Source organism: Orbicella franksi, chromosome 15 (genome assembly GCF_964199315.1).
Source record: "Orbicella franksi chromosome 15, jaOrbFran1.1, whole genome shotgun sequence".
NCBI lineage: Eukaryota > Metazoa > Cnidaria > Anthozoa > Scleractinia > Merulinidae > Orbicella > Orbicella franksi.
In genome coordinates, this window is record NC_138159.1 from 12,471,516 (window position 1) to 12,496,670 (window position 25,155).

The 25,155-nt window shown below is 40.6% G+C and overlaps 4 protein-coding genes across 4 annotated transcripts; 3 read left to right on the forward strand and 1 right to left on the reverse strand.

Annotated features, from left to right (window-relative positions):
* The first annotated feature begins 8,562 nt into the window (after positions 1 to 8,562).
* Positions 8,563 to 14,719, forward strand: LOC145469224 (uncharacterized). Its single transcript, XM_081452914.1, has 2 exons — positions 8,563 to 9,466; positions 9,681 to 14,719. The coding sequence occupies exons 1-2, from the start codon at positions 8,563 to 8,565 to the stop codon at positions 14,717 to 14,719; spliced, it is 5,943 nt and encodes a 1,980-aa protein (XP_081309040.1).
* A 6,036-nt stretch (positions 14,720 to 20,755) lies between these two features.
* On the reverse strand, positions 20,756 to 23,133 carry LOC145469225 (alpha-1,6-mannosyl-glycoprotein 4-beta-N-acetylglucosaminyltransferase-like). The gene is made up of 3 exons (XM_081452915.1): positions 23,115 to 23,133; positions 22,451 to 22,534; positions 20,756 to 22,136 (listed from the first exon to the last, which is right to left on the reverse strand). Exons 1-3 carry the CDS (start codon positions 23,131 to 23,133, stop codon positions 20,971 to 20,973), a joined length of 1,269 nt encoding a protein of 422 aa, XP_081309041.1. The 3' UTR covers positions 20,756 to 20,970.
* A 508-nt stretch (positions 23,134 to 23,641) lies between these two features.
* Positions 23,642 to 24,013, forward strand: LOC145469227 (uncharacterized). Its single transcript, XM_081452916.1, has one exon. The coding sequence runs from the start codon at positions 23,642 to 23,644 to the stop codon at positions 24,011 to 24,013; it is 372 nt and encodes a 123-aa protein (XP_081309042.1).
* Positions 24,014 to 24,478: 465 nt separating this feature from the next.
* LOC145469228 (uncharacterized) lies at positions 24,479 to 24,847 on the forward strand. Its single transcript, XM_081452917.1, has one exon. The coding sequence runs from the start codon at positions 24,479 to 24,481 to the stop codon at positions 24,845 to 24,847; it is 369 nt and encodes a 122-aa protein (XP_081309043.1).
* The last annotated feature ends 308 nt before the right edge of the window (positions 24,848 to 25,155 follow it).

Genomic DNA, 25,155 nt, shown 5'->3' on the forward strand with positions numbered 1-25,155 from the left:
TCCAAAGACACTGATCCATGTCTTTGTATCTTCGCACCTTGATTACTGCAATGCACTTCTATTTGGTCTACCTAAATACCAGATTGATTGTTTACAGAAAGTTCAGAATGCCGCGGCTAGAGTGATTTTTCGGATTGCGAAATTTGATCATATCACACCCGCCTTATCGACTTACATTGGCTCCCAGTATCGTTTAGAGTTCAGTTTAAATTGCTTCTTCTTGTTTACAAGGCACTACACAACCAAAGTCCTTCCTACATAAATGATCTTTTATCCCTGAAACCAGCTACTAATTACGCTCTTCGTTCGTCTGCAAAATCTCCTCTGGTTGTTCCAAAAGTCAACTGCTCTACACTTGGGGATCGGGCCTTTGCTCATGCTGCACCTGTTTTATGGAACTCGCTGCCATTAACTATAAGAACAAGTAGCAGCCTCGCCATTTTCAAAAAGCAACGAAAACATTTCTTTTTAAGAAAGCTTTTGACTTGTGGAAATAGTTTTAAAGTTTAGCATAGTTGTTGTAATAGTTTTAAAGTTTAGTGATTTCCATTTATTCATTTATTTTAACTTAATGTAAAGCGCTTTTGAGTATGTTTGTATAGTTCTAGCGCTATACAAGTCTATTATTATTATTATTATTATTATTATTATTATTATTATGTAGCGCTGTTACTGGAAATCAATTTAAGTGAAACTGTTGAAACAGCTCTGCCAAAATTTTTCCTAGCAGTTAAGGCAGGATAACAGAATATACATGTAGCACACAGCAAAGGCTAGAGATACACACATGTTAGTTAGCAGTTAGGATTTGGTGAGCTTCTGTGCTGTAGGTATGGTGGAAAATAACAGATTATCAGAAATGAAGGTTACTGAGACATTTTGACAGCACTGAGAGGAATTAATATATAAATTCACAAAAGAAGGAGAAGTTCTTGCCCTGTCCAGTTCTCTGTAATAAAAATATCATTTACATGAGTCATTTATAATATGTGGTTTGTGTTTAAAGCCGATATAATGCACACTCTGATTCGCCAATTCCAGTGCATTATTTACATTTACATGGTATACCTCGGTAAAACCATAAAACATTGCGTGGGACTAAAATAAAAAATATAAAAAATAAAAAGAAATGCCTAATTCATAACAATTTAAAATACTCAACACTGAAACGAATGTAATTCTTTACTTGAAAATTATTCTCCCGTAATGCCCATGGGCCAATTACAGGCAGGCTAAAAAGTCCTAACACAAAGTAAAAGGAAATTAAGAAAACTATCGCTTTTTTCCGGAAAATTGCAGCGACTGAAGACAATGATGGAACACTCTGAGAGTGCATTCTATCAACCTGATGAGATAAAATTTAAGGAGAATAGAGAATTCACGAAGTTATATCACAAACAAATTGGTACAGGACAGGAGAAAGGAAACTGTACAGCCAGGAAGAAACTGAAACTTACTTCGACCAGCAAAAAAGTATGCATGTACAACAAAGAAAACAGTCAGTGACATTCATTTAATAAGTTAGTAAATAAAAAATTAGTGTGAAGAAGAGAGTAAAGAGAGAGAGAGAGTGGAGATAGGAGAGCACTCTCTCCAACTAAATTGTGTATATATGTATGTAAAAGTTCTTCTTATTACTGAGAAATGGTCAGGGCAAGAACTTCTATTACACTGTTCAATTTACCGAGTCAATTAGTACTATCTCACTTTTTTGGAACATTTCCATATTAAGTGTAAATACCGCATTGGGGAATAACCTCTTATTAACAAAATACGGTCCATGTACCCCCAACCAAAAGCAATGGCACAAATAACATGAAATAGCCAATCAAAATCAAAGCAGAGCTTCATTTGCAGACAGGATTGCCATGCATAATCGTCTACTCGACATTTTGGACTATATAAGCATTTCACCAAACCGAACTAATTGGACAGACAACAAAATAAAACGAGGAAATCTACATTATAAACACAAGATGCATATCACTACATCTGAGCTCGAGTATCAACAGCAAATCCCTTTTCAGTGAACGGTGACCGAATAAAAGAGAGGGTAAAGAAAATTCGTTTAAGCTTGCGGTGTTAAAGTTGAAAAATTATTCACGCTTAAATTTGAATATTACTGAGAGTCTGTATTTTTGCCGACGGCTTAATTTAGCTATGCAGTCATTTCATTGGCAGTAGCTTTACCAGTCTTCAACCAATTTAACCTCGGAATTCACAAAAGCATTTCGCCAAACCGAATAAATTGAACTAACAAAACGAGGAAATCTCCATACTTTGTAATCACAATATGCAAATATTCACATAGGAACAAAAGTAAATTTAGCAAATCCTGTTCGCTTCGGCTTAAAATGGTTTGTAGACCTTTCTTGGTTCAGTTTTCAACAACAGAAGAACAAATTTTAGCAGTCTACGAAGCGGCAGTGCTAACTAAATCAGAGAAAACTTCAAAACTCGCCCGGCCGTGTTTACAAGTACGATTTTGGTTAAGCTTATTTTTAGATGTGACGTTATAAGCTTAAATTGACGACGAAAATCGATAGAAAACATAATTTGTTGACAACTTACAGCAACCTCCAAAGCGACCCACGTGTTATTGTTTAGAGAAGAGCGAAATTAAAACGATGCAATTTTTAAAATCTCTTACAGCATGGCTTCAAATAAGGAAGACTTTTAATGGATTCCAATTGAAAATAAGCTTATATCGCCGAGGAAACTTGTTAATTTTCATACCAAACGCAACAACAAAAGTCACTTACCGCAAGTTGGCAATTCAGTTCGGCCAGTGTAAATCTTCCAGGCAGAAACTTGTAGCAAAAGTTGTGAAGACTAAACTGAAGTTATATTTTCGATAGATCAACGAATCAACCACTTCTTTCCGCTACGTTTAGTGTTTTGCAATTTCTCTAAAACACTCGGGTACGTTTGATTTCTCTAATGTTCATCACCTGACCAAAGCAGGTGACTTTTGAATTTTCTTGCACGGCTGCACAGCATCACGTTCGCGCGAATTTTGAACTTGGCCATGGGGAGTTCGGCAGTCTTCTGAATCAATTTGTCGGGTACTTTCGCCTCCTTTCTATAGCCCTCGTTAGCTTTGGTTCACGGCATTGTTCGGTATTATTTCACCTCCTTTCTCTAGCCCTTGACTAGCTATAATTCACGGCATTGTTCAGTACTGTTTCGCCTCCTTCCCCAGCGCTGGCCCGCTCAGTCTTTTTCGCGATATTCTTCGCTACTTCTTTGCCTGTTAATTCTGGCTTTCTGTCTTTTGCTTCAGCGCAACCCTGTCTTAAAAATATTAAATCAACCTCCGCTATCGTTTTTCTTTAAAAATCCCGCCAAGAAAAATGGCATTCACCCGCCACCAACTGAGGGTGCATGCCTCTGTCAACCTATTAGCTGGAGTATAGCCGCCATCTTGCGCGACTCCGTCGTCGTCGCCGTCGTGCGTACGCGCCCACGAGCAATACCGCTAGCCATGATAACCATGAGAAAATCAATTCATGGGTTTCCTTCAGGGGCGGGGCAGAAGACTCCTGAAATTTTCGTATAGGCATCATCCAACAAAAAATGACGTCACATCCGGTTTAAACTGCGCTTCGCGGCTCGTTTCAGAAAGCGAGAAAATGGCGTTTCGGTTACTCACCATTTCCCTCTATTTGTAAACCATCAGTTTCGTTTCATTTTATATTGAGTATGGAAGGATATTGCAGACACATTACTTCGACTTTTGAAACAAACATTTCGGGAAAAGAGAAAAGTTTATTATTGTTTTGAAGCAAAATAACGGAGAGCCTTCCGTCATCGTCGGGCGAATTTTACACATTTGCAAAACTGGTGTTGTTCCGACTTTTGGTTCTTGTTGTTCGTGATTTAGTGATAAAAATAAGTGCAATAGCCTATAATGTTAACAACAACCTGGATGAAGTATTGCTGGCCATAGTTTGCACTGTGTACTACGGGAACATAATTAACAGAAGCCGTTTAGCTCCGAAAGTCGCTGTCACCAGAGCTTTTGTTGCTCTTAGCTCACGTGTATTGGTAGAAGAGACAAGCTGGATCGCATGCTGAAGGTCAGTATCCCACATTCCTACATCTCTCGTTGAAGATTGTTGTTTTCAGTAAGATACAGTACATATGTATTGGTAGTTTGGGGTCATCAGTCTCTTTCTCTTTGGTGAGTGCTATTAAAACGCCCAGTAAAAACTTGATTCACGACATGGAAACGTATGCCTCGCTGGATCGAAATTCGAGCAAGATTTTTAAGTTCTAGTCCTCTTTAAAAGTAATTAAATCAATTATTCAAATCCAAGCCATCAGAGGGAATCTGCCATTGAAGCTGCCCTAAGTTAAGGTCCTCTTTATGGACCTTCCCCTTTGAAAATCGTGGGGGTGTTCTTTGAGGCAAAACAGGTCCCATTTGTATGGTCTCGGGTACCCGGGATAACCCTCCCCCTGAGGCAACTTTATCAAGTGCTTGTATGAGAAAATGTAGCCCATGTAGGCCGAGTAAAAGTTGACCCTGCATGATTATTCGTAACTCTTATTGAATAATGAAATGTGCAACTATCCCTCTTTGTTTAAGTTTCCCTCACTCATTTGATCAGAGTGGGTTTTGCTGAGTTAATTTTCTCTTCTTTGATACAAATTGCTGCTTTAAATCTTAAATCTAGGCATTACGTGACACTCGCCATGCTGAGAGTTGTTCCAGTTAGGCGAGCCAAAGTGTTTATGTATACTCAAAGAAAAGTTGTTGGTTACTTTAGCTGCCAAGGCGAGTCAACTTGCCCACCTGAATTGTCTCACCCCCAAGTCTGGTTCGTCATCCTCGTGTAAACGGTTGGTTGAATTTTGCAGAGAAATAAGTGAAAAGTTAGCTCCGCCAGGGTAACTCGGAGAAAGGGTTGTCTCTGGTACACAAGAGCCATTCTATTTTATTTCCATTTTCCCTCTTCCTCTTCCAACTGATTATGCAAAATATACTGTCCAAACTCTTTATGGGTACTGGTGTTTGAGAGTGTCATCTTTATCACTACTGTGGAATGTACCTCACCATACAGCCACCCCTGTTAACACAGCCACCTAGTCTTTATGGCCACTCTATTCTGGCTCAAATAAAAGCTCAGTCGGTCATTTTCTTATTTATTAATTATACAGTCAGATTTTTGTGACCTGTTGGTGACCAGATTAACAGAATTCTGGCACATTGTAGGAGTAATTTATATACAATTTACAGCAAGCAACAGGCATCATTTTGTTAGTGAAGTCCCCTGCATATATGTAACTCTTGATTATTTTGAGATTTTATCTTTATTATGTTATCAAGGCAATAATATTTTGATTCCTGCCCCAGCGGTAGGGGGGGGGGGGGACTCTCCTCTATGTGCTATATACAGCTGTGCAGCCCCAAAGGGTATGGTTATTCAGCCGTTTTGGTCATAAATACTCTAGGGTAAGGCTTTTGCCCTCTAGTCTTTAATTTGTTATGTTTTTTTAGAATAAGCTACCTCAATTTTCATCATTATTGATAAGACCATCAACAAAAGTCCTTCAAAACTTATGTTTAGGGCAACTGTAGCAGTCACAACAGTCATAAATGGGGTAGGGAAAATCACAGATTATGGTCATAAATAGGTTAAGAGTTTAACTTTTGTGAAGAGGGCTGCACTGACCCCCACCCAAGTTTTCTGGGATGTACAAAACACATTTTCTTAGCAGTTACTACAGCTGCCTTGCTTTTGTAAATCAAAATAGTACTTGCTGCCAGGTACTTTATAAAAGTATAACCCCTCCAGAAGCCTTCACAAAGTACATGTAATATCTGGTGCTAACAATTTTTTTTTTTTCGGCTGATTAAAATTTGGTATTAAATTGTACTAAACTGGTGCAGATTTAATATACATTATATTTTGTCACACTTAGTTCACTTATTTTAAGACTACTCAGCAGCAACTAGTACCTCTTGTATGACCATGCAGTAACAGTATATTCCAAACAAAAAAAAGGTACATGTATATGTATTACTATCCTGCCTGGAAGAGTGTGTAGAGAGAGCACACAGTGCAGTGCCCTACTGTTGTCTTTTGTTAGGTATAATAATCTTAAATTTAGAAGACTCATATTGATCTTAGAATTCACAAAAAAGTTGATTTCTTGACAACTCTCCTTTAGCTGTGTCACTTCATAATAAATTAGCAGTTTGGTATGTTGTAGCATAGAACTTTAATTAATTAAGTTATCACACCGGTATCACAGAGGTCATGGGTTAGAATCCAGTTCACACCTAATTTTTTTTTCAGGCTATAATTTCACCTTTGCTTAAGTTGTGTATAGTATGTTGCAATGATCAATCATGTCTTTATAAGTTGATCAATGTGTATATGTCCCACTGACTTATACTTCAACATTTTATCTTAAAGTTTGTTTATTTGTTTTATTGTGTGGTTCTAGAAAATGTCCATACCCACCCCAAGGAGATTATTGGAAATTCCAGGGATGGGGAGGGTCTCAAAAGCCAAACCTTTTAAAGAAAGGTATTAATAAAAATTGGAATTTCCATAGGGATGGGATGGGGAGATCTCTATTTAATAAATACATAACTAATATGTACAGACCCATTATCTGATGTGAAGACTGTGCAATATATCCTGGCCAACGAGTTGCCAAGGTGTAGCTTCCTTGTTATCAATTTCAAGTACCAAATTAAAGAAGATCAGCATGTTAGATGGGAGAGGGGAATTTTTCAAAATATCATAAACTAAAAATATATATATTTTCCAAACTCAATCATGTTAGTAGTGTTAGTGTCTATTTATTTATTTATTTATTTATTTATTTATTAATGAATACCTGTGAAGAGATAGTCACATACATTCTTGCAAATATTCTGGGAGTCTCCCACATACCATTTAGATCATCCAGTCCCCCAGGAAAGTTATGAAATTTATTGTCCAAGTAAACTACTGAACCATGGGCTCCAGTGGGGACAGTGCTATTATGATGCAATTTGCAGATGTGCTACATAATATGAGCTTAACAGTTTTGTTACCATGGCAACAGACTGCATTTCAGACCTTCTCTAATATTCTAGACTTTCTGGCCACCTCATGGCCTTGATTAATGTTTTTCAAGCTGAAAATCACTGCATTATTGAAACTGGGTTAGAGGGGACTGGAAAAGATTGAGTTGCCAATTGGGAACATATTTTTATAGCCATATTAGTGTGTTGCCTGTAGAACTATAAGGCTACCAAGTTTCAATGATCTCTGCTGTATATATGGTCTGCACTTGATGTAATATTGGGTTTGGTGTATGACATCATCAGTCCTCTCATTTGCATATATTTTACACATTTTAAACTTAAATATCTCCAGAATTAATGCAAATATTTGTTAAGGTAAACAGCATTTGTAATCTATAGTGGAATTCTATTTGATACTCCTAAAAATTCTGAATCAAGGGGTAAACATTTGATGATAGTTAAGCATGCCAAATCATTGAGTTGAATTTGTGCTGCTGACATTTACATGTACTGTAAGGTGTTGAAGAGAATTTTGCAGGGGAATTTGGTGTGTTTATTGAATTGCCAGAGGTTGGTTGGCTGGTTTTGTTATTGCTTTGTCATTATCTTCTGTAATGAACACTATATCGAGGCTTCTCTAATTAAGTGAGTAATCTTAACTCTTTCTGATTCGCCAGTTTGTTGCTTAGCAATGACGTCATCCGTTTTTACACGTGGACGTATATAGATAGTTTTAGCGACATATTCCCACCGGTAGTTCAAGTTTCAGTTATCGTGCGTGCACAGTACGTGTTTTCAAGTAAATTAAGTTTTAAGCTACCCTTGACTATTTAGAGTGCAAGCGGGAACCGATGTGTAAGTACAAACTATTTTCTATGCTTGCTTTTTAGTATAAGTTTCAAGTTTTGACGTTTTTTAACCTTAAGTACCTTTAGTCTCGGTTTTTTATACAACAGCCTATTGTACTAAGTCCAACACGTGGCAGAGCCCCAGTTTTCAAAGTTTTTATTTCATCTTGTTTTTAGCGATAGATCTTTATAGTTCACACTCCCCCTAGCTTAGGTTTCAATTTAGCAACTTTCCTATAAGAATCTGAGAGTGTTATCATTTATTGTATTAGGACAGTTAGCAGTATGCGTATCTGCTTGGGATCACTGATGATTTTAATTGTATCTTTACTGAGAAGTTTGACTGGAAGTATTGTCATATCGCAGTTATGATTGGAATGTTTGCTATTATTGTTTCGTTACTCTTGTCATCTTGTAATCTTCTATTATCTAGTAATTAGTTTATTCATTACATTATATTTCAGTTTACGTTCGATTATCGTCAATTAAATCACCGTCAATCACAGCTGATTTTCCGTGATCTCTGGCTTTATTCGATTGGTAAAGCATCTCCCACACACGCTAGTCTCATCGCGACAAGTTGTCTAGCAAGTGACAATTCAGCCTTTCAACAGTCGCTGTGAACCTGACGTTAAAGTATAACATCGTGCTTGCTCTAAATTCGTCATCGGTATTTCGTGACAAACAATGAGCATCGCATCCGCACCTGAAGATCTGGCGTCGTTTCTTGACGAAGACACTGATGAAGACCGAGAAAATGTCGTGCCCATTGCCCAGTCAGAACTCAATGTCAAAATTTCAAAGCGAAAACAGAAGTTCTCAGAGAAGGGAAAGAGCTTTCTAAAGGAATTGAGAGCAAAAAGAAAAGAAACAGCTTTCCGAAATCTTAAAAGAAAATTAGATCACATTAAGAAACTACGTGAAGATCCCCAAACGGAATTAGAAGTTTTGGAAGTCGAACGCAATGAATTAGATTCTCTAAAAGATGTCTTTAATCAAGCGTGCTACACATACGAAAGTCTGCTGGATAGTCCCGCAGAAAGGGAAGAATCCTATCAGTGGTATGACGTTAGAGATCGAGAATTTACCGAACAAAGAATGAAGCTTTGTGAACAAATCCAGCGCCTTGAAAAAGGATCGCTTTTCACCAAATCTAGCGCCTCGTCGAGCCATAGATCAAAAGTAAGATCCAAGTCATCTAAAGGGTCGACTAGGTCCTCCTCGCGTTCCGTTTCACAAGCTAGAGCGGACGCCGCAGCGAAGGCAGCTAAAGTCAAAATAGAAATGGAATTTCTGGAAAAGGAAAATGAACTCAGGCGCATTCAACTAGAAAAGGAGTATGTGCTCGCAAAGGCAGAAGAAAGTGCGTTCAAAGAAATTCTAGATGAAGAATATAAATTAAACACGCAAACAAAACAGGAAATTAAACTCGAGGACAAGGAGATAAGCCCCCAACAACCAACAGCCGTCACGACAAGAATTGCAAAACAGGAAATGAACACCAACAACCCTCCTTTTGTGCCTAACACGATTCCAGACAACTTTGGCCAGCAACCAGCAAACAATATACCGAACTTTGAACCATCATCTAGTAAGTTTCGCCCTTAACCAACTGGTCAACCTTCAAGCCCAACAAACGCAATTAAGCTCAGCGCTAATCAATCAACAAAGGACCTTTCACCTCCCCGTTAAGGAGCCTCCGACATTTTCCGGCAACTCATTCGAATATCCGGCTTTCGTGACCGCATTTGATAGTATTATCGCCGCCAACGTCCCCGCTGATAAGGACAAATTGTTCTTCTTAGAAAAATACACGACCGGCAAGGCCAACGAGGTGGTTAAAGGTTTCCTAGCGACAAACTCTGAAACCGCATACAGCGAAGCCCGGAAACTGCTCGATCAGCGTTTTGGAAACCCTGTGGTGGTAGCCGAAGACTACAAAAAGAAACTTAGAGGTTGGCGACAGATCAGTGATGGCGATAGTAAGGGACTGGAGGAATTCTCTGACTTTTTGGTGCGCTGTGAAGAGGCTATGAAGACTATGAAATCTATGTCGGAGCTGGATTCTACTCAGATCCTACAGTCGATCTCCGCCAAGTTGCCGTCGTACTCGGGCGTCAAGTGGTGTAGGTCCGCTCATGAGACTCAAGTAAAGGGAAAGAGGCTCGTGGGTTTTACGGACTTTGTCAAGTTTGTCAAACAAGAAGCCGAAGTAGCAAACGACCCGATCTTTTCTCCAGACGTACTTAAGAGAGAAAGGAAAAGGAACGGCCCGGTTAGAGACAACACCCGTGGCACAAGGTCGAGGTATCAAGGTGGAATCAATCCAAGTCAATCATTGGTCACTTCTACCACTCCAGTAGGCCATTCTGAACAGACACAATCAGCAGCCACATCGGGGCGCGAACAGTCCTGCCCAGCCTGCAATGGCAAACATACAATAGTGAAGTGCAGCAATTTCACCAAGGCTACTGCAGACAAGAGGTTGGATCTCATCATCGAGCAACGCCTATGCTTCAGATGCTTCAGAGCGGGTCACGTTTCCGCTGACTGCACATCCAAGCAAACCTGTGGTGAGTGCGGAAAACGTCACAACACCTTGCTACACGGAGCGACTCTAAAGTCAAAGACACGCAGCGAGCAAACTCCGCCAAGCGCTCAGTCGTCACGCAATCCACCCCAACCCTTGCAACCAGACCACGCTGCCGAGTCTGCTCACTCAAACGCTGCCAGCGTCTCCCACAGTTCTGTCGGTACATCGAACGCCATCATCATGTGTCGAATCGTGCCTGTAGTCCTGTACCATAAGGATAATCCCAGCAAAGAAATTAAAACGTACGCACTCTTGGATGACGCTAGTGACACGACGTTCGTGACAAATAAGGTAAAGAGCGAGCTTGGAGTTGAGGGAGTCGACACAAATCTCAATTTAAGCACAATGCACGGCCGCAAAGTAATCCCTGTATCCCGTATCGACGGATTGATAGTGGAGCGCCCCGACAGACGCGCGCAGGTCGAACTCCCTAAGGCGTATGCAAGAGACATAATCCCATCCAGAAAGGACCAAATCCCAACCCCAGCAGTAGCAGACAAGTGGCAACACCTGAAGAAAATAAGGGACAAAATACCTCCGCTAGACGAAAACCTCGACGTTGGAATACTGATCGGATCCAACTGCCCGAAGGCGATCAAACCAAAGGAAGTGATAACTGGTAAAAGCGAAGACCCCTACGCAGTCCGAACACTCCTTGGTTGGTGCATAGTCGGACCGGCCAGTCTTTCAGAGACCCCCCTAGACGAAGACGGTGTAGCAACGTGCAACAGGATTATAGCACATGAGAACACGCCTGAAACAAGCCACGTTAGTTTTATCCTGGAAGACAAGACAAAGGAGGTTCTAAACCCCTGCTATGTAAATCAAATGTTTGAGATGGACTTTGCGGAAAATAAGCACTTGGCTCAGCAAAGTCTCTCCAAGGAAGACAAGAGGTTTCTAAACATCGCAGAGACGCGCATACACAGACGTGACGACGGCCACTACGAACTTCCACTCCCGTTGAAGGAAAGCTTCAAAGGTCTCCCTAACAACAGAGATGACGCTGTCCGACGCATGTACCACCTCAAGAAACGGTTTACGTCGCCGAGTAACAAAGAATACAAAGAAGAGTACATGAAGTTCATGGGAGACATGATTGAAAACGGCTACGCCGAAAGGGTTCCGAGTGATGCTGAGGCGAAGTCCGGCATGATCTTTTACATTAATCATCACGGTACAAGACATCCGAAGAAAAAGAAGTTAAGAATAGTCTTTAATTGCAGCCAAGAATACAATGGGGAATCCCTGAACAAGAATCTGTTGCAAGGTCCTCTACTGACGAACAACCTTACTGGTGTCTTGTTGAGATTCCGACAAGAACCCGTTGCCGTGACATGTGACATTGAGAGCATGTTCCATCAAGTCCACGTTAATCCCGAGCACCGTGACCTGCTTCGCTTCCTCTGGTGGGAGGAGAATGATCTTTCTAAAGATCCAGTAGACTATCGCATGACAGTTCACCTGTTCGGCGCGACGTCATCACCAAGCTGCGCCAACTTTGCACTCAAGCAAACCGCGAATGACTTCGAGGGAGAATACGGTGAACAAGCAGCCAACTTCGTGCGAAACGATTTCTATGTAGATGACGGCTTGAAGTCAGTCGCTACAGCAGCGTCAGCAGTAGAATTGGTGAAAAATGTAAAAGCCATGTGTCATCAAGGAGGATTCAATCTTCACAAGTTCTTGTCCAACAGCAGAGAGGTAATCAAGAACATCCCCGAGAGTGACAGGGCAGAGGGAGTTAAAGAGATAGACCTAGACCTGGACGCACTTCCCTTAGAACGCACACTAGGAGTTCAATGGTGCGTCGAATCTGACAGCTTCGAATTCAGCGTCGTCCTGCAAGACAAACCATGCACGAGACGAGGTATCCTGTCGACCGTAAGCTCTATATATGACCCTATAGGTTTTGTAGCCCCCCTGATGCTTCAAGGGAAGTCAATACTGCAAGAGTTATGCAGTCTCCATTTGGACTGGGACGATCCAATACCAGAAGACACGAAGATGAGATGGGAGAAATGGAGAATGGAACTGATGAAACTATATAGCATCACGATTCCTCGGTGTTACAAGCCTAAAGATTTCGGTCAAGTCGTCAGAGCAGAGCTGCACTATTTCAGTGACGCAAGCGTCCGGGGCTATGGCCAGTGTAGCTATTTACGTCTCGTAGATGATGCAAACAAGGTCCACTGCGCTTTCGTGATGGGAAAATCGCGAGTAGCTCCTCTGAAACCTGTAACCATCCCGAGACTCGAGCTAACCGCCGCTGTTTGTTCCGTACGGATAAGTCAAAAGATTCATCGTGAGCTAGAATACCGGATCGATGAGGACTTCTTCTGGACGGACAGCAAAGTTGTACTTGGGTACATAAGCAATGAAAGCAGACGTTTTCATGTATCCGTCTCTAACAGAGTACAAGAGATACAAGACAGTACCCATAGAAGCCAATGGCGGTATGTTAACACTAAACAGAACCCAGCAGATGAAGCGTCACGTGGAATGAAGACCGATGAGCTCCGAGATTCGCGGTGGATTCTGGGACCAGAGATGTTATGGAAGGAAGAAGGCGAATGGCTGAACGATGACGAACAAGAACATAACTTGAAGTACGACGACCCAGAGGTCAAGAAATCCGTCGCCATGGCATCATCCTTAGTCGATCAAAGAATGGCCACCCTAGAAGAGAGAATCGAGCGTTTTTCTGATTGGTACCGAGCCCGGCGAGCAGTAGCACTCTGTTCGAAGTACATCCAGAAACTAAGGAAACGCGTGAACAAAGAACCAAGCGAAGTGGCCCAAGTGTCAGCTGAAGATTTGGAGGAGGCCGGAAGGTCAATCATTCACGCCGCGCAGTCTAAGGCCTTTCAAGGCGAGTTTAAGTTACCTGCAAGGGAAGCAGAAGAACAGGGATCCTTCCCGAAGCAGAAAACTGCGAAGTTACGGAGTTCAATCAACAAGTTAGATCCGTTCATCGATGAATACGGAGTCCTACGCGTTGGCGGCCGCCTCAAGCATGCAGATCTCTCAGACAAGGTGAAGCATCCAGTAATCCTACCCAAAGGCAGCCACGTGACCAGCCTTATAATTAAGTACTACCACGAGCGCAGCAAACACCAAGGCAAAGGAATAACGCTCAACGAGATTCGATCCCGCGGTTTTTGGATCATTGGAGGCTCGTCCGCTGTGAGCAACGTCATTGCTTCCTGTGTGACATGTAGGAAGCTGCGAGGTACCGTTATTGAGCAGAAGATGTCTGACCTTCCCGAGGACCGACTAGAAAGCTGCCCACCCTTCACATATTGCGGCGTAGACTATTTTGGCCCATTCACGATTAAAGAAGGGCGCAAGGAGCTAAAACGCTATGGAGTCCTATTCACTTGTATGTCGTCAAGAGCTATCCATCTGGAGACTGCAGCCTCGCTGGACACAGACTCCTTCATAAACGCGTTGAGACGCTTCCTAAGTCGTAGGGGCCCAGTGAGACAGCTAAGAAGCGACAATGGAACAAATTTCGTAGGAGCTCGTCGAGAACTCAAAGAAGCTTTAGAAGAAATGAATGATAGCCGTATTAGGGAAGAACTCCTAAAGTCACAGTGTGACTGGATCAAATTCGAGATGAACGTTCCAGCCGCAAGCCACATGGGCGGAGTATGGGAGAGGCAAATAAGGACGGTGCGCTCAATCCTGTCCTCACTTCTCTCTAACAATGGTACACAGCTGGATGATGAGTCCCTGAGGACGCTAATGTGCGAGGCGGAAGCGATAGTCAACAGCCGCCCCCTCACCACCAATCACCTTTCAGACCCAGATTCGCCAGAACCGCTAACCCCTAATCACTTGCTGACAATGAAATCTAAGGTTCTACTCTCACCACCCGGAAAATTCGAGCCAGCTGACATGTACACCCGCAAACGCTGGAGACGTGTGCAACACCTCGTCAACGAATTCTGGACCCGCTGGCGAAAAGAGTATTTACTAAGTCTTCAGGAACGACAGAAGTGGACGCGGCCTCGTCGAAATCTACGTGTCGGCGATGTCGTGATGGTTAAGGACACCAACCTTCCACGGAATGCATGGCAACCCGCCCGCGTCGCCACGGTCTACCCAAGCCAGGATGGTCAAGTCCGCAAAGTTCAAGTGGTTCTACCAGATGCCTGCCTGGATAAGGAAGGAAGGAGGTCAGGACCCATTCGGTATCTGGAGAGACCGGTACAGAAACTGGTACTTCTTGTGCCATCCCCTGAGTAAAGACCGGAGTAGTCCCGGCCGAGGAGCCTGCTGCCAACCATGAACTGTGACATTAATTTTCATGATAAATATAGCTTATGAACATTGTAGACATTGAACATTAGTTAGTTACATAAACAGCGATTAGTGAAATATCTGGATATTTCAGGGGAGCCATGATATGAACACTATATCGAGGCTTCTCTAATTAAGTGAGTAATCTTAACTCTTTCTGATTCGCCAGTTTGTTGCTTAGCAATGACGTCATCCGTTTGTACACGTGGACGTATATAGATAGTTTTAGCGACATATTCCCGCCGGTAGTTCAAGTTTCAGTTATCGTCCGTGCACAGTACGTGTTTTCAAGTAAATTAAGTTTTAAGCTACCCTTGACTATTTAGAGTGCAAGCGGGAACCGATGTGTAAGTACAAACTATTTTCTATGCTTGCTTTTTAGTATAAGTTTCAAGTTTTGACGTTTTTTAACCTTAAGTACCTTTAGTCTCGGTTTTTTATACAACAGCCTATTGTACTAAGTCCAACACGTGGCAGAGCCCCAGTTTTCAAAGTTTTTATTTCATCTTGTTTTTAGCGATAGATCTTTATAGTTCACACTCCCCCTAGCTTAGGTTTCAATTTAGCAACTTTCCTATAAGAATCTCTGGTAATTCAGTTAATTCCTTTCCTTGCTAGTAAATTCCCACATCGCTTTCAGTGGCGCTCACGCAAGCACGTTTTTATCGCATCGTACAATTTTATTGCTTTCAAATTTTTAGAGTGTTATCATTTATTGTATTAGGACAGTTAGCAGTATGCGTATCTGCTTGGGATCACTGATGATTTTAATTGTATCTTTACTGAGAAGTTTGACTGGAAGTATTGTCATATCGCAGTTATGATTGGAATGTTTGCTATTATTGTTTCGTGACTCTTGTCATCTTGTAATCTTCTATTATCTAGTAATTAGTTTATTCATTACATTATATTTCAGTTTACGTTCGATTATCGTCAATTAAATCACCGTCAATCACAGCTGATTTTCCGTGATCTCTGGCTTTATTCGATTAGTAAAGCATCTCCCACACACGCTAGTCTCATCGCGACAAGTTGTCTAGCAAGTGACAATTCAGCCTTTCAACAGTCGCTGTGAACCTGACGTTAAATCTTCCATGTATTTTTTTTTAAAAGCAGAGTGGTTGGTGGCAAAAGCAAAACTGGCAATATTCTCACTTACCCGTGTTTCTAAAGTCATGTTTTTAGGTTTTTGTGGTCAATCTATTAGTAGCTGCACTGTCTTAAATTACAATAGAAAAGATGTGATATTAATTATGTAAGTTATACTTTGGTATCATTCATACCAAAATTATAGTATTTTCTGGTTCAATGTTTGCCTTTGCATTAATTTGATTAAACTACTGTAGTTTATTTTTTAATGGAATTTAATTCTGTCAATAGGGAGGTGGGAATCTGAGAACAATAGTGAACTAGACCAACAAATATACAGAAATCTACCACCATTGCTTTCATGGCTGAGTGGAGATGAATCTAAGTCAGACCAAAATTAGAAAAAAATTACTGATTTATTGGAGGGTTGAAATGAGATCCTGGCTATGGGAGAGTAGGAATTGGGGCTGAGGGGGGTAGGTGGTGTGCCTGTGAATTTAAGGACCTCTCTGAAAGTGAAAACAAACTGTAGGTTTGAAAAGTTTAAAGCGGAGTTAAAAATTATACTTAAATATATCTTGTTTATTAAGGTGGTAATGAGCATAATACCCACTTAGGGTGAGTCATTGACACAATGACATAATTTATGTTTGTCTTTTCTTAGATGGTTACCTCCTGGCATATACACCCCACACAGCCATACAATGTTATGATTAGATGATGCAACCTGCTTTCCCATGTTTAACATACACGTACGAGTATTGATCAGTGGACCAGTGTACAAGTGTGATTTCTCTACTGATAATGAGAATTATAATAAAGATACAAAGCCACGCTGGTGTGATTTATTTAATTATTCCTTAACGGTAAAGTGAACCAGTTAAACCAAAGGTTGCACTCTGTAAGATCAGGTGTACAAAAATTAAATAGAAAATTTCACTACATCAATTTTATTAATTAAGTATACTTCTTTGCAAAATATAGTTGGTATTTTGTTGTACTGGTAAGAATATAATTTGGAAATTTTTTATGGGAAATGTTTCCATTTAAAAATGTAGCTCAGATGCCACAACTATAGTTCTCCTTTCTGTGGTGTTTTCTTTTGTGGTAAATTGCGAAAACAAATTATGTTGACCTACATGTAAGTTAAAAAAATATACAAGTAGTAGCTCTTCTGAAAAAAAAAGTTAATTTGTTGTTTCTTCCTGTTCATTTTTTCCTTGAACATTTTTATTTTCCTAATAAGTAGTTTAGTTAGCCATAAAAATGTTTTGTTGTCTCTGAGACCATTTTCAAGATAAAAAGTGATTTGTATATAAAATTTGAATTTTTTTTGGGGGGGGGGGTGGGGACCTTTTCAGAATTTCTCTAAAAAGATCACAAGGTACAAGGGAAGAAGCAAAAATAGAATTTTAAGTGTTAAAACATATGTTTTCATCATCAGTTTGGGCCTCTCTGTGAAGCTGCATAGTATACTTGAGGATCATGTTATACCCATTTTAATTCAAAATACAAATGGAAACTTGCATTGACAATCACTTAATCTCTTGGCACTGTTTTGTTTTTTAATAATTGCCTTTTTTCACAAAACAATAATTTGAACATCTTTGTTTCACAAGCTGAGAGGGGGGGAGGGGTATTCTACAAAGTTTTAAATGGAAAGGCCTTATCTCAAGGTCCATTACCCCTTACCCTTTTGTATACATTTGTACCATTTTGATAGAAATGGCACTTCTTTTGTCGACCTTACATTGCAAAAGGGTAAATGTACCCCTTTAACACACCTATTTAAGAATACTGCATCCCTTTTCTATTCCCTTGGAAAGAAGTTAATAAATAATATTATAGAATCTCTTCATTCTGGCTCAGGAGAGTAAATGAGAGCTTTTCAACAACATTTTAGAACCAGAAGAATGGAATCCCTAAATGACAGATTTTCCTACCCTTTCATACACCTCAACTTGTGAAATCCCTATCATTAAGTTTATACCTGAAGCCTGAAAAAGGTACTCATCGTGAGCTGAGCCTCCCCATACAGGTCATTACAGAGAGCCTTCCCACATACACAAGTCAGGAACTCTTGACAAGTACTGTAAGTAGATGCTGGCTTTAAGACTGGTCTGAGCCAGCTTCTTCAGTTTTTTAGCACAAACTTGTTGCTCTCTGTCAATTTCTAGTACAAAACCATTTCTTTGCTGACCTGGTCCAAGTTCACAGACACTAGCATCACTCTCACGACACTGACTCTATCAATGTCACTCACAGTCTGATTCTTCAGTTTCACTGCACCATGCTTCATCATCACCCATCATTGTTAGACATGAGTTCATTAGCTTGTAAAATTCACCAGCCTGGCAGTGTCACTGTTGCTATTGCCTGTTCCCAGACTTCCTTTTATGGCTAGGTGTAGGGGCATGAAATTTCACTACTGTTTACGAACAATTTGTTTAGATGGCATATTGAAAGTGATGAATTACTGAAAATTGTCAGTATTGCTAGTGTTCTCTCGTTTCCTTAGGGATTGAAATATCTTGACGTAAGATTACAAAGAGAAAGCACACTGAACTATAATGCACAATTTTTTAGTAACCTTTCAAAATGGGTTGCCAATATGACAGGGACTAATAGATGAGGAACTTGGTCTGCAAACAGGGCAAATGAGAGGGTTTGAAGAAATTAAAGGTGCATGCTTGACCTCAGTTGGGGGGGGGGGGTATTGGAACTTAGCGCTGCTGACGTCAAACGCTGTTGAAACGAAAAAATAAATTTGATTATAAATGAGAAAAAACCACGACATGTCCAAATTACTTAATCGCCGTTAAAACTAATCCTCTTGCTTTTTTTAAAGTTGTTCACGGCCTGCCTGTAACGAAGCGTTTATCAATTAAGGGATTGCTTAGGGAAAACATATCTTGTTTAAGGTTCTTAACCAATCGTAACATATTATATGGCATCAGTTTGAGTCATGAGCAAACACACGAGTTTGTGTTAGTGTCGATCGGCAAGAAAGTTCTGCAAAGCGCGTTATGTGTGTGGGTCTATTCTTGCAGTGATACGATTAACAGCACTCAAGTACTCTCGAGTGTCTGGCAACAGTAAATTTTAAAAAAGGCGCTTCTGTTAATAAGGTTCCCCCATGTCTAGAAACCTGTCATTGTGCATTTTTCTTAGTGTAATGCCTACCTAAGAGAATAGGATATTTGAATTGAGTGCAACTTACCTAGAATTCATTATTTCCACACAAACGATGACTCCTGTGGAATTCAGCGAGGAAGAAATGGCGACATTTCGTAAAAAACACGCCTTCAAAACAGCGTGTTTTTGAATAAATAATTACCCTGTCCCTCAAACAAACTGATATGACGAGGAAGAAGACAAAATTTTGTTTATCGTGGCCAAATAAAACGTTAAAGATATCCGGCCGATTGCAAAATATTACCATTTTACTTACTGAGAGAACGATCATGCCATGTTCAAATTTGATTTTGCCGCTCAGCGCTCTTTTTTACCGGATGTGACGTCATTTTTTGTTGGCTGATTCAGATACACAAAAAGTGCCAGGCATCGCAGAGTGTTCTCCCCCGCCCCTGGTTTCCTTTTCTCCCCTATATGGGTATGGGGCTCCGCCGGAGCTCCGCTATAATTACATATCAAAGTGCAAAGGCTTAAACTTTTATTTCTTATGAAAAGTGCGAATATTATATCTCTCCTTCAGGCCGGATGAGTCGTCAAGTCAACAAGGTGCTATAACTGCCGCAAAAAATTGCATTAAGGCCATTCGCTCATGGATGGACCACGACAAACTCCTTCTCAATGATGAGAAAACGGAATTTCTTATCATAGGAACCCGACAACAGCTATGTAAAGTTACTATTTCTTCAATTACCGTGGGAAACATTGATGTTATGAGATCGTCCAGTTGTTATGGACCTTGGCTTTTACATCGATGACAAGATGTCGATGAACTTCCATATATATAAAATTTGTAATACGTCATTTTATTATATGTTCTATCTCCTCTCTACTTAATCCACAGAAAGAACAAATGTCTGAGTCTACTACTCCTGTTTTTTTCAAAAGAATATTTGTACAAGTTATATAGTTAAGTACCTTAAACTGAAAATCTCTTAAAGACGTTTAATTCTATGCAAACTTTTATTGGTAGAAGGTATACCTCGAATAAATGCTCATAGCTGATGTTAAATTTTTCCTTCAGCTTTTTTGAAGCGTTTGGTAAGGTAGCTTTTTATTGAATTAACAAATTATAGTACTGTTTGCTTTTGGCCAAACTTACGTCGTAGAAAGCATCACTACAAAAAAAAACCCAACTTTGTTATATTACTGTCACAATCATCCTTCCTCAAGAAATAGGGTATTGCCGATCTTAAACCCGGACAACTCTGAGAAATTACAACTAATAGTCGTTTCTTGTCTAATAACATCCAATGAATCCAAATTGTTCTTTGATAAACCTAGTTGACTGATTAACGTTATGCTCTTTCAAATATATATATATATTTTTTTTATAAAAAAACAAGTTTGCCATCCGTCCTTATGTTTCTATTACTACACATAATTGAGCTTTTATTGTCCTTATCAGAGACAGCGTTTCTAAACTCAGCCCAGAACTTAATCAATTCGGCATAGAATTGATTTGATATATTCTAATCCTTAGGATCATAGTCACATTGAAAAAGAAAGAGACCTTAAAATGGTTTAAGCATATGAGTGAGGTAATTCTTCCAGCCAGCGTTTTCACTAGCGTAAAATCTTTTGAACCGACAACCTGACAGATTTTACTAGAGTCTCAAGGTCTAACACCCTTAACCCTCCATTTTCATAACAATTAATCATTGCTGTTCTTACAACTCTATCTTGAACTCGACGCAAAAATTTAAAAACAATCCTGTTAATATCTTTGACTACCCCCATCACTGTCGTGGTTGTTATTGTTATTATTGTGGCGGTTGTTGTTGTTAGAGTCTGTCAACACAGGGGTCATTTCGGTACTGACCAAAAGAATGAGGAAAACGAGATAGTCTCTTACCTATAACAATCGTCTCTGCAAACTTGAAACTGAACTAGGGCCTAAACACAAAGACTTGAGTTTAAACTTGCCAAACATCAATCTCCCTGAAGAAAACCCCGTTAGTCTGGTCTTGTGTCACCAACATCCGTAAACACGATGTGTTTTTACCTTCATTGAAAGTGATTTCGACTTTCCCGTGTTGAAAATTTCCAATTGTCTCAAACACTGTACAAGTTTTAATTCCATTTGCATTTGTCTGCAGTTCGTTTTTATTGTTAAAACTTGCTTGCAAAACAGCTGACCGAAGGTGATCATCAGGAGTAATATAAGAGCCTGTATCAACGAACACTTTACGTATAGACACTGCTCGAGTAAACTGGACAATAATAAAGTCATCTTTCTTGACTTTCTTGGTCCTGAAATAGCCATAACCTCTGTTGTAAGCATCTTGAGGATGTCCATAACTAGACGTCATTTGGCTGCTGACGGTCGCCAAAGGATTCAAACCCTTGTATTTGAGATCGTACTGGTCAAAATATTTTTCCCTCGCTTTATCACGGCGCTTGTTTTCCGCAAAAGAAGAATGACTTCCAATATGTTGAAACAGGGAAGCTGGAGGAAAACTGAGACTTCGATGATAAGGTCCATCAAGTTTAATCTTTCGCCAAAACGTAATCAACCAATCTACGGGCATTTCGTCGTACATGAGGTAAAAATACGTGGCAAGATTCTCCAGGTCGTTGGCGTGATAAATTTTGGCTACGTGTCCCTTGAAGGAAGCGTTCAGAATGGGCCAAGTTGTCTTAACCGATGAGATGAAATCACGGAGCTTGAGATAAAAGCTTGGCGCTGGAAGTACATCGTCTTCTAAATGAAGATAGTACTGCGAGAGACCGTGGCAATAGCACATTAAAAATGCAAAATCCACGTTCTGCTTTGAGCGCCAAAAGATCCTCTGCGGATTATCGCGAAATTTCGTTTTCATATTCGAGAGCGACGGGTAAAACTCATTTGGTGCAAAGATTACACGAATAAAACCTTGGTTAATGTATTTCCTGAAACGATTCGACAACTCCACCAAAGTGGCAGATTTAGCTGCTTCATCAAAGTTGGCGAGGAATATCACTACGAAGATTTCGCGCCTGTCCTCGTCACTCGTCTGGTTTATCAAGCCTTGGATTGTTCTAATAAGGTAGTTATCTCCACTAGGACGAGCAATTGATGAGATTCCAATAGTAAGAAAGCCTAAAGTGGAAAAATAGGTTGCATTTACACTTCCAAGACTTTCTTATGGAAGGGATGTATTTTGAGAGAAGTGTAGCTTTGAAGATTGACGGCCAAAAACAAGCACGTGATCAGCCAAAGTGTCTCTACACGCATTTTCTAGATCCACGGAAACAGCTACGAAGTTTGAGCAGCAAGATTATCCACGGGAGGACTGGATCCGACTAGAGCATAAAAAGGTAATTAACTCCCTTACCCTTCATATTGTATTGACTAATGTTCATTGCACAACACCGTAGCTACATAGCATTTGAAATGTAATATTCTAATCTTACCTTTTCCTTTAGGGTAGCTTCCCAGTCTAGTTATTGTGGAACTGTTTATGATCTTTTTTTCCAGGCAAATAGAAGGCTGTTCGCCTGTGAAGATCAAGAAAAGTACTGAAGTGACTTTCGTGTAGCTTGATTCAGGTTTGGAACTGACTTGGGAATGAAAAAAGAGGTGAGTAGAAAGTGCGCGCGCTGTTTTAGGGGAATAGGCTACTTTAACGCGTTAAATCCTTGCATATGGTAGCTGCCCCCGCAGTGCGAGCGAAAGTCAAAACCGACCTGTCCTGCCGAAACGACACGATAATAGTCTTTTTCTCACGACAACAAACAAAAATAAGAAAATGCCCAAGTTGCTCTGGCCTCTTCTAATACTAGGCTCAAGCAGTCTGGGTTTAATTTGATGAGGAATAACACATTTTGTTTAAAGTTACACAAATATTTTCCTACCTACGGATACTCCACGAGTAATACTACTACTACTACTACTAATAATAATAATAATGATAATTATAATGATAATGATAATGATGATGATGATAATGATAATGATAATGATAATAATGGTTTAATGATGACTTTTTTACAGATTAGTACTACATTCTACATTGTCGTGGTGTAGAGGCTTGTGCGGCTCGATGATCTCAAGGGTTGTACTGACTGGGGTGCATACCCCTGGTAGGTTCAATCATGTCAGAGAGGTCTTGAGTGAGAGTCCTGACAAAAGCATTCCGGCAGTCTCCTGATTTGTAAAATCAGGTTGGGCAGAGGACCAGCAACCCTCTCCCATAAAAAACGAACTTGCTACAGAAACCACTTTAGTAACAAATGCTATCCGGGATCGGACTAGTGCGACATGCGACATCCCTGATGACAGTTTCCTCCACTGGGTTGAAGCAACAATGACTGCTCCAGGTGAAAGCCGTAAAGAAGCCAGGAGCACGACGAGGTCGCGTAAGAGATCCCTCCTTACACCCAAATACTACTCAAACATAGGATGCTGGAACGTCAGAACAATGGATACCATCGGAAAGACAGCATCAGTCATGAAAGAAATGAGAAGGTACAAGCTGAGCATTCTCGGACTCAGCGAGGTAAGGTGGGTAGGTTTCGGAGAAGTGAAGAAGAAGTGACAACTACCGAAGGATATCCTTACTTTCAGTACCATAAAAAGTCTTCTGCAGAATGCTCCTGATGAGGATGAAGGATGGAGTTGAGAAGAAATTACGGCAAGAACAGGCTGCCTACCGAAGAGGAAGAGGGACAACTGAAAAGATTTTCATCCTCAGGAATTTCTTAGAACAGTGTGCTGAATGGCAAACACCCTTGTACATTGCTTTCATCGATTTCAAGAAGGGCTTTGATAGTGTGAGAAGAGACAAGCTATGGAACATTCTCAGGCATTATGGAATTCCTGACAACTTCGTCGACATCATAAAAAAGCTTTATGATGGAAGCACCTGTTGCTTTGTTGAAAACGGACGAACATCAGATTGGTTTCCTGTAGAGACAGGAGTCAAGCAGAGCTATGTTATGTCAGGTTTCTCTTCAACATCACTATTGACTGAGTAATGAGGAACACCACCAATGCAAGGAGAGGCCTGAGGTGGAAGTTCACCACGGTCGTAGAGGACCTAGATTATGCAGATGGCATAGCCCTGCTCTCCAGCCGGCACAAAGATCTTCAAGAGAAGTTCAGTCGCCTCCATCAGGTCTCAAGGTATACCGGACTCTGTATCAACACCACAAAGACAAAAGTGCTACGAACAAACGCCAAGGTCACCGACACGATTGCCATTGATGGCTTAGAAGTTGAAGACGTCAACTCCTTCATCTACCTAGGTGCCACAGTCCATGGAGCCGGCGGGTCACATGAAGACATCTCGCGCAGGCTGTCAATCGCAAGAAGAGCATATGCCACTCTAAATCCTGTCCGGAGGTTTAAGACATACAGCAAGCACACCAAGCTGAGAATCTCCAAGAGCTGCGTGATCTCTATGCTCCTGTATGGGGTTGAGATGTGGAGGGTAAACTGACATGGAGCGCCTGGGTGTCTTCCATCGAAAATGCCTAAGAAGAATCCTTGGCATATTTTGGCCGTACACCATCTCCAACCGTGAACTCTATGAAAGAGCTAGAGAGGGTCCCATCTCAGAAACTTTGAAGGTCAGACGATGGAGATGGATCGGTCACGTTTTGAGGAGAGAGAAAGATAACAACTGCAGAGTTGCGCTCACCTGGAACCCTGAAGGCAAGAGAAGGCCCGTCAGACCAAAGATCACTTGGAGGAGAACCATTGAAGCCGAACGGAAAGATCTGGGATGGATAAGATGGAATGCGGTTGAGCTGGAAGCTCAACACCGTGATGGATGGTACTTGTTGTTGCGTGGCCTTATGCTCCACTGACGAGGGAGCGAAGAGGATGAGTGAGTGAGTGAGTTCTACATTCATCATATGCTAAGTAAAAATTAATAATACATATAGATATATCAGTATAATTTACAAGTAAAAAACCATGTGGAAAACACAAATATGTAATTATATAAAAAATTAATTAATTATGTAGATTCAAAACAATCTAATCTGCATTCGGCCTTAGTTTTTAAAAACTTATAACCTTTCCTCGCAGATGTTTTAGCATTAGACTCAAGCTTGATGTTATCTGGCAGACTGTTCAATGACCTGGAGGCTGAGTCTTGAAATGTTCCTGTTTC

What these genes read in the sequence shown, in the direction of transcription:
- LOC145469224 (XM_081452914.1), top strand. Translation starts at nt 8,563, where the DNA reads ATGAGCATCGCATCCGCACCTGAAGATCTGGCGTCGTTTCTTGACGAA. An exon ending in GAACTTTGAACCATCATCTA is followed by an intron (nt 9,467 to 9,680) that starts GTAAGTTTCGCC and finishes TGTTCTTCTTAG; the next exon opens with AAAAATACACGACCGGCAAG.
- LOC145469225 (XM_081452915.1), bottom strand. An exon ending in AAGCTACCCTAAAGGAAAAG is followed by an intron (nt 22,137 to 22,450) that starts GTAAGATTAGAA and finishes TTTCCACTTTAG; the next exon opens with GCTTTCTTACTATTGGAATC.
- LOC145469227 (XM_081452916.1), top strand. Translation starts at nt 23,642, where the DNA reads ATGAAGGATGGAGTTGAGAAGAAATTACGGCAAGAACAGGCTGCCTAC.
- LOC145469228 (XM_081452917.1), top strand. Translation starts at nt 24,479, where the DNA reads ATGGAGCGCCTGGGTGTCTTCCATCGAAAATGCCTAAGAAGAATCCTT.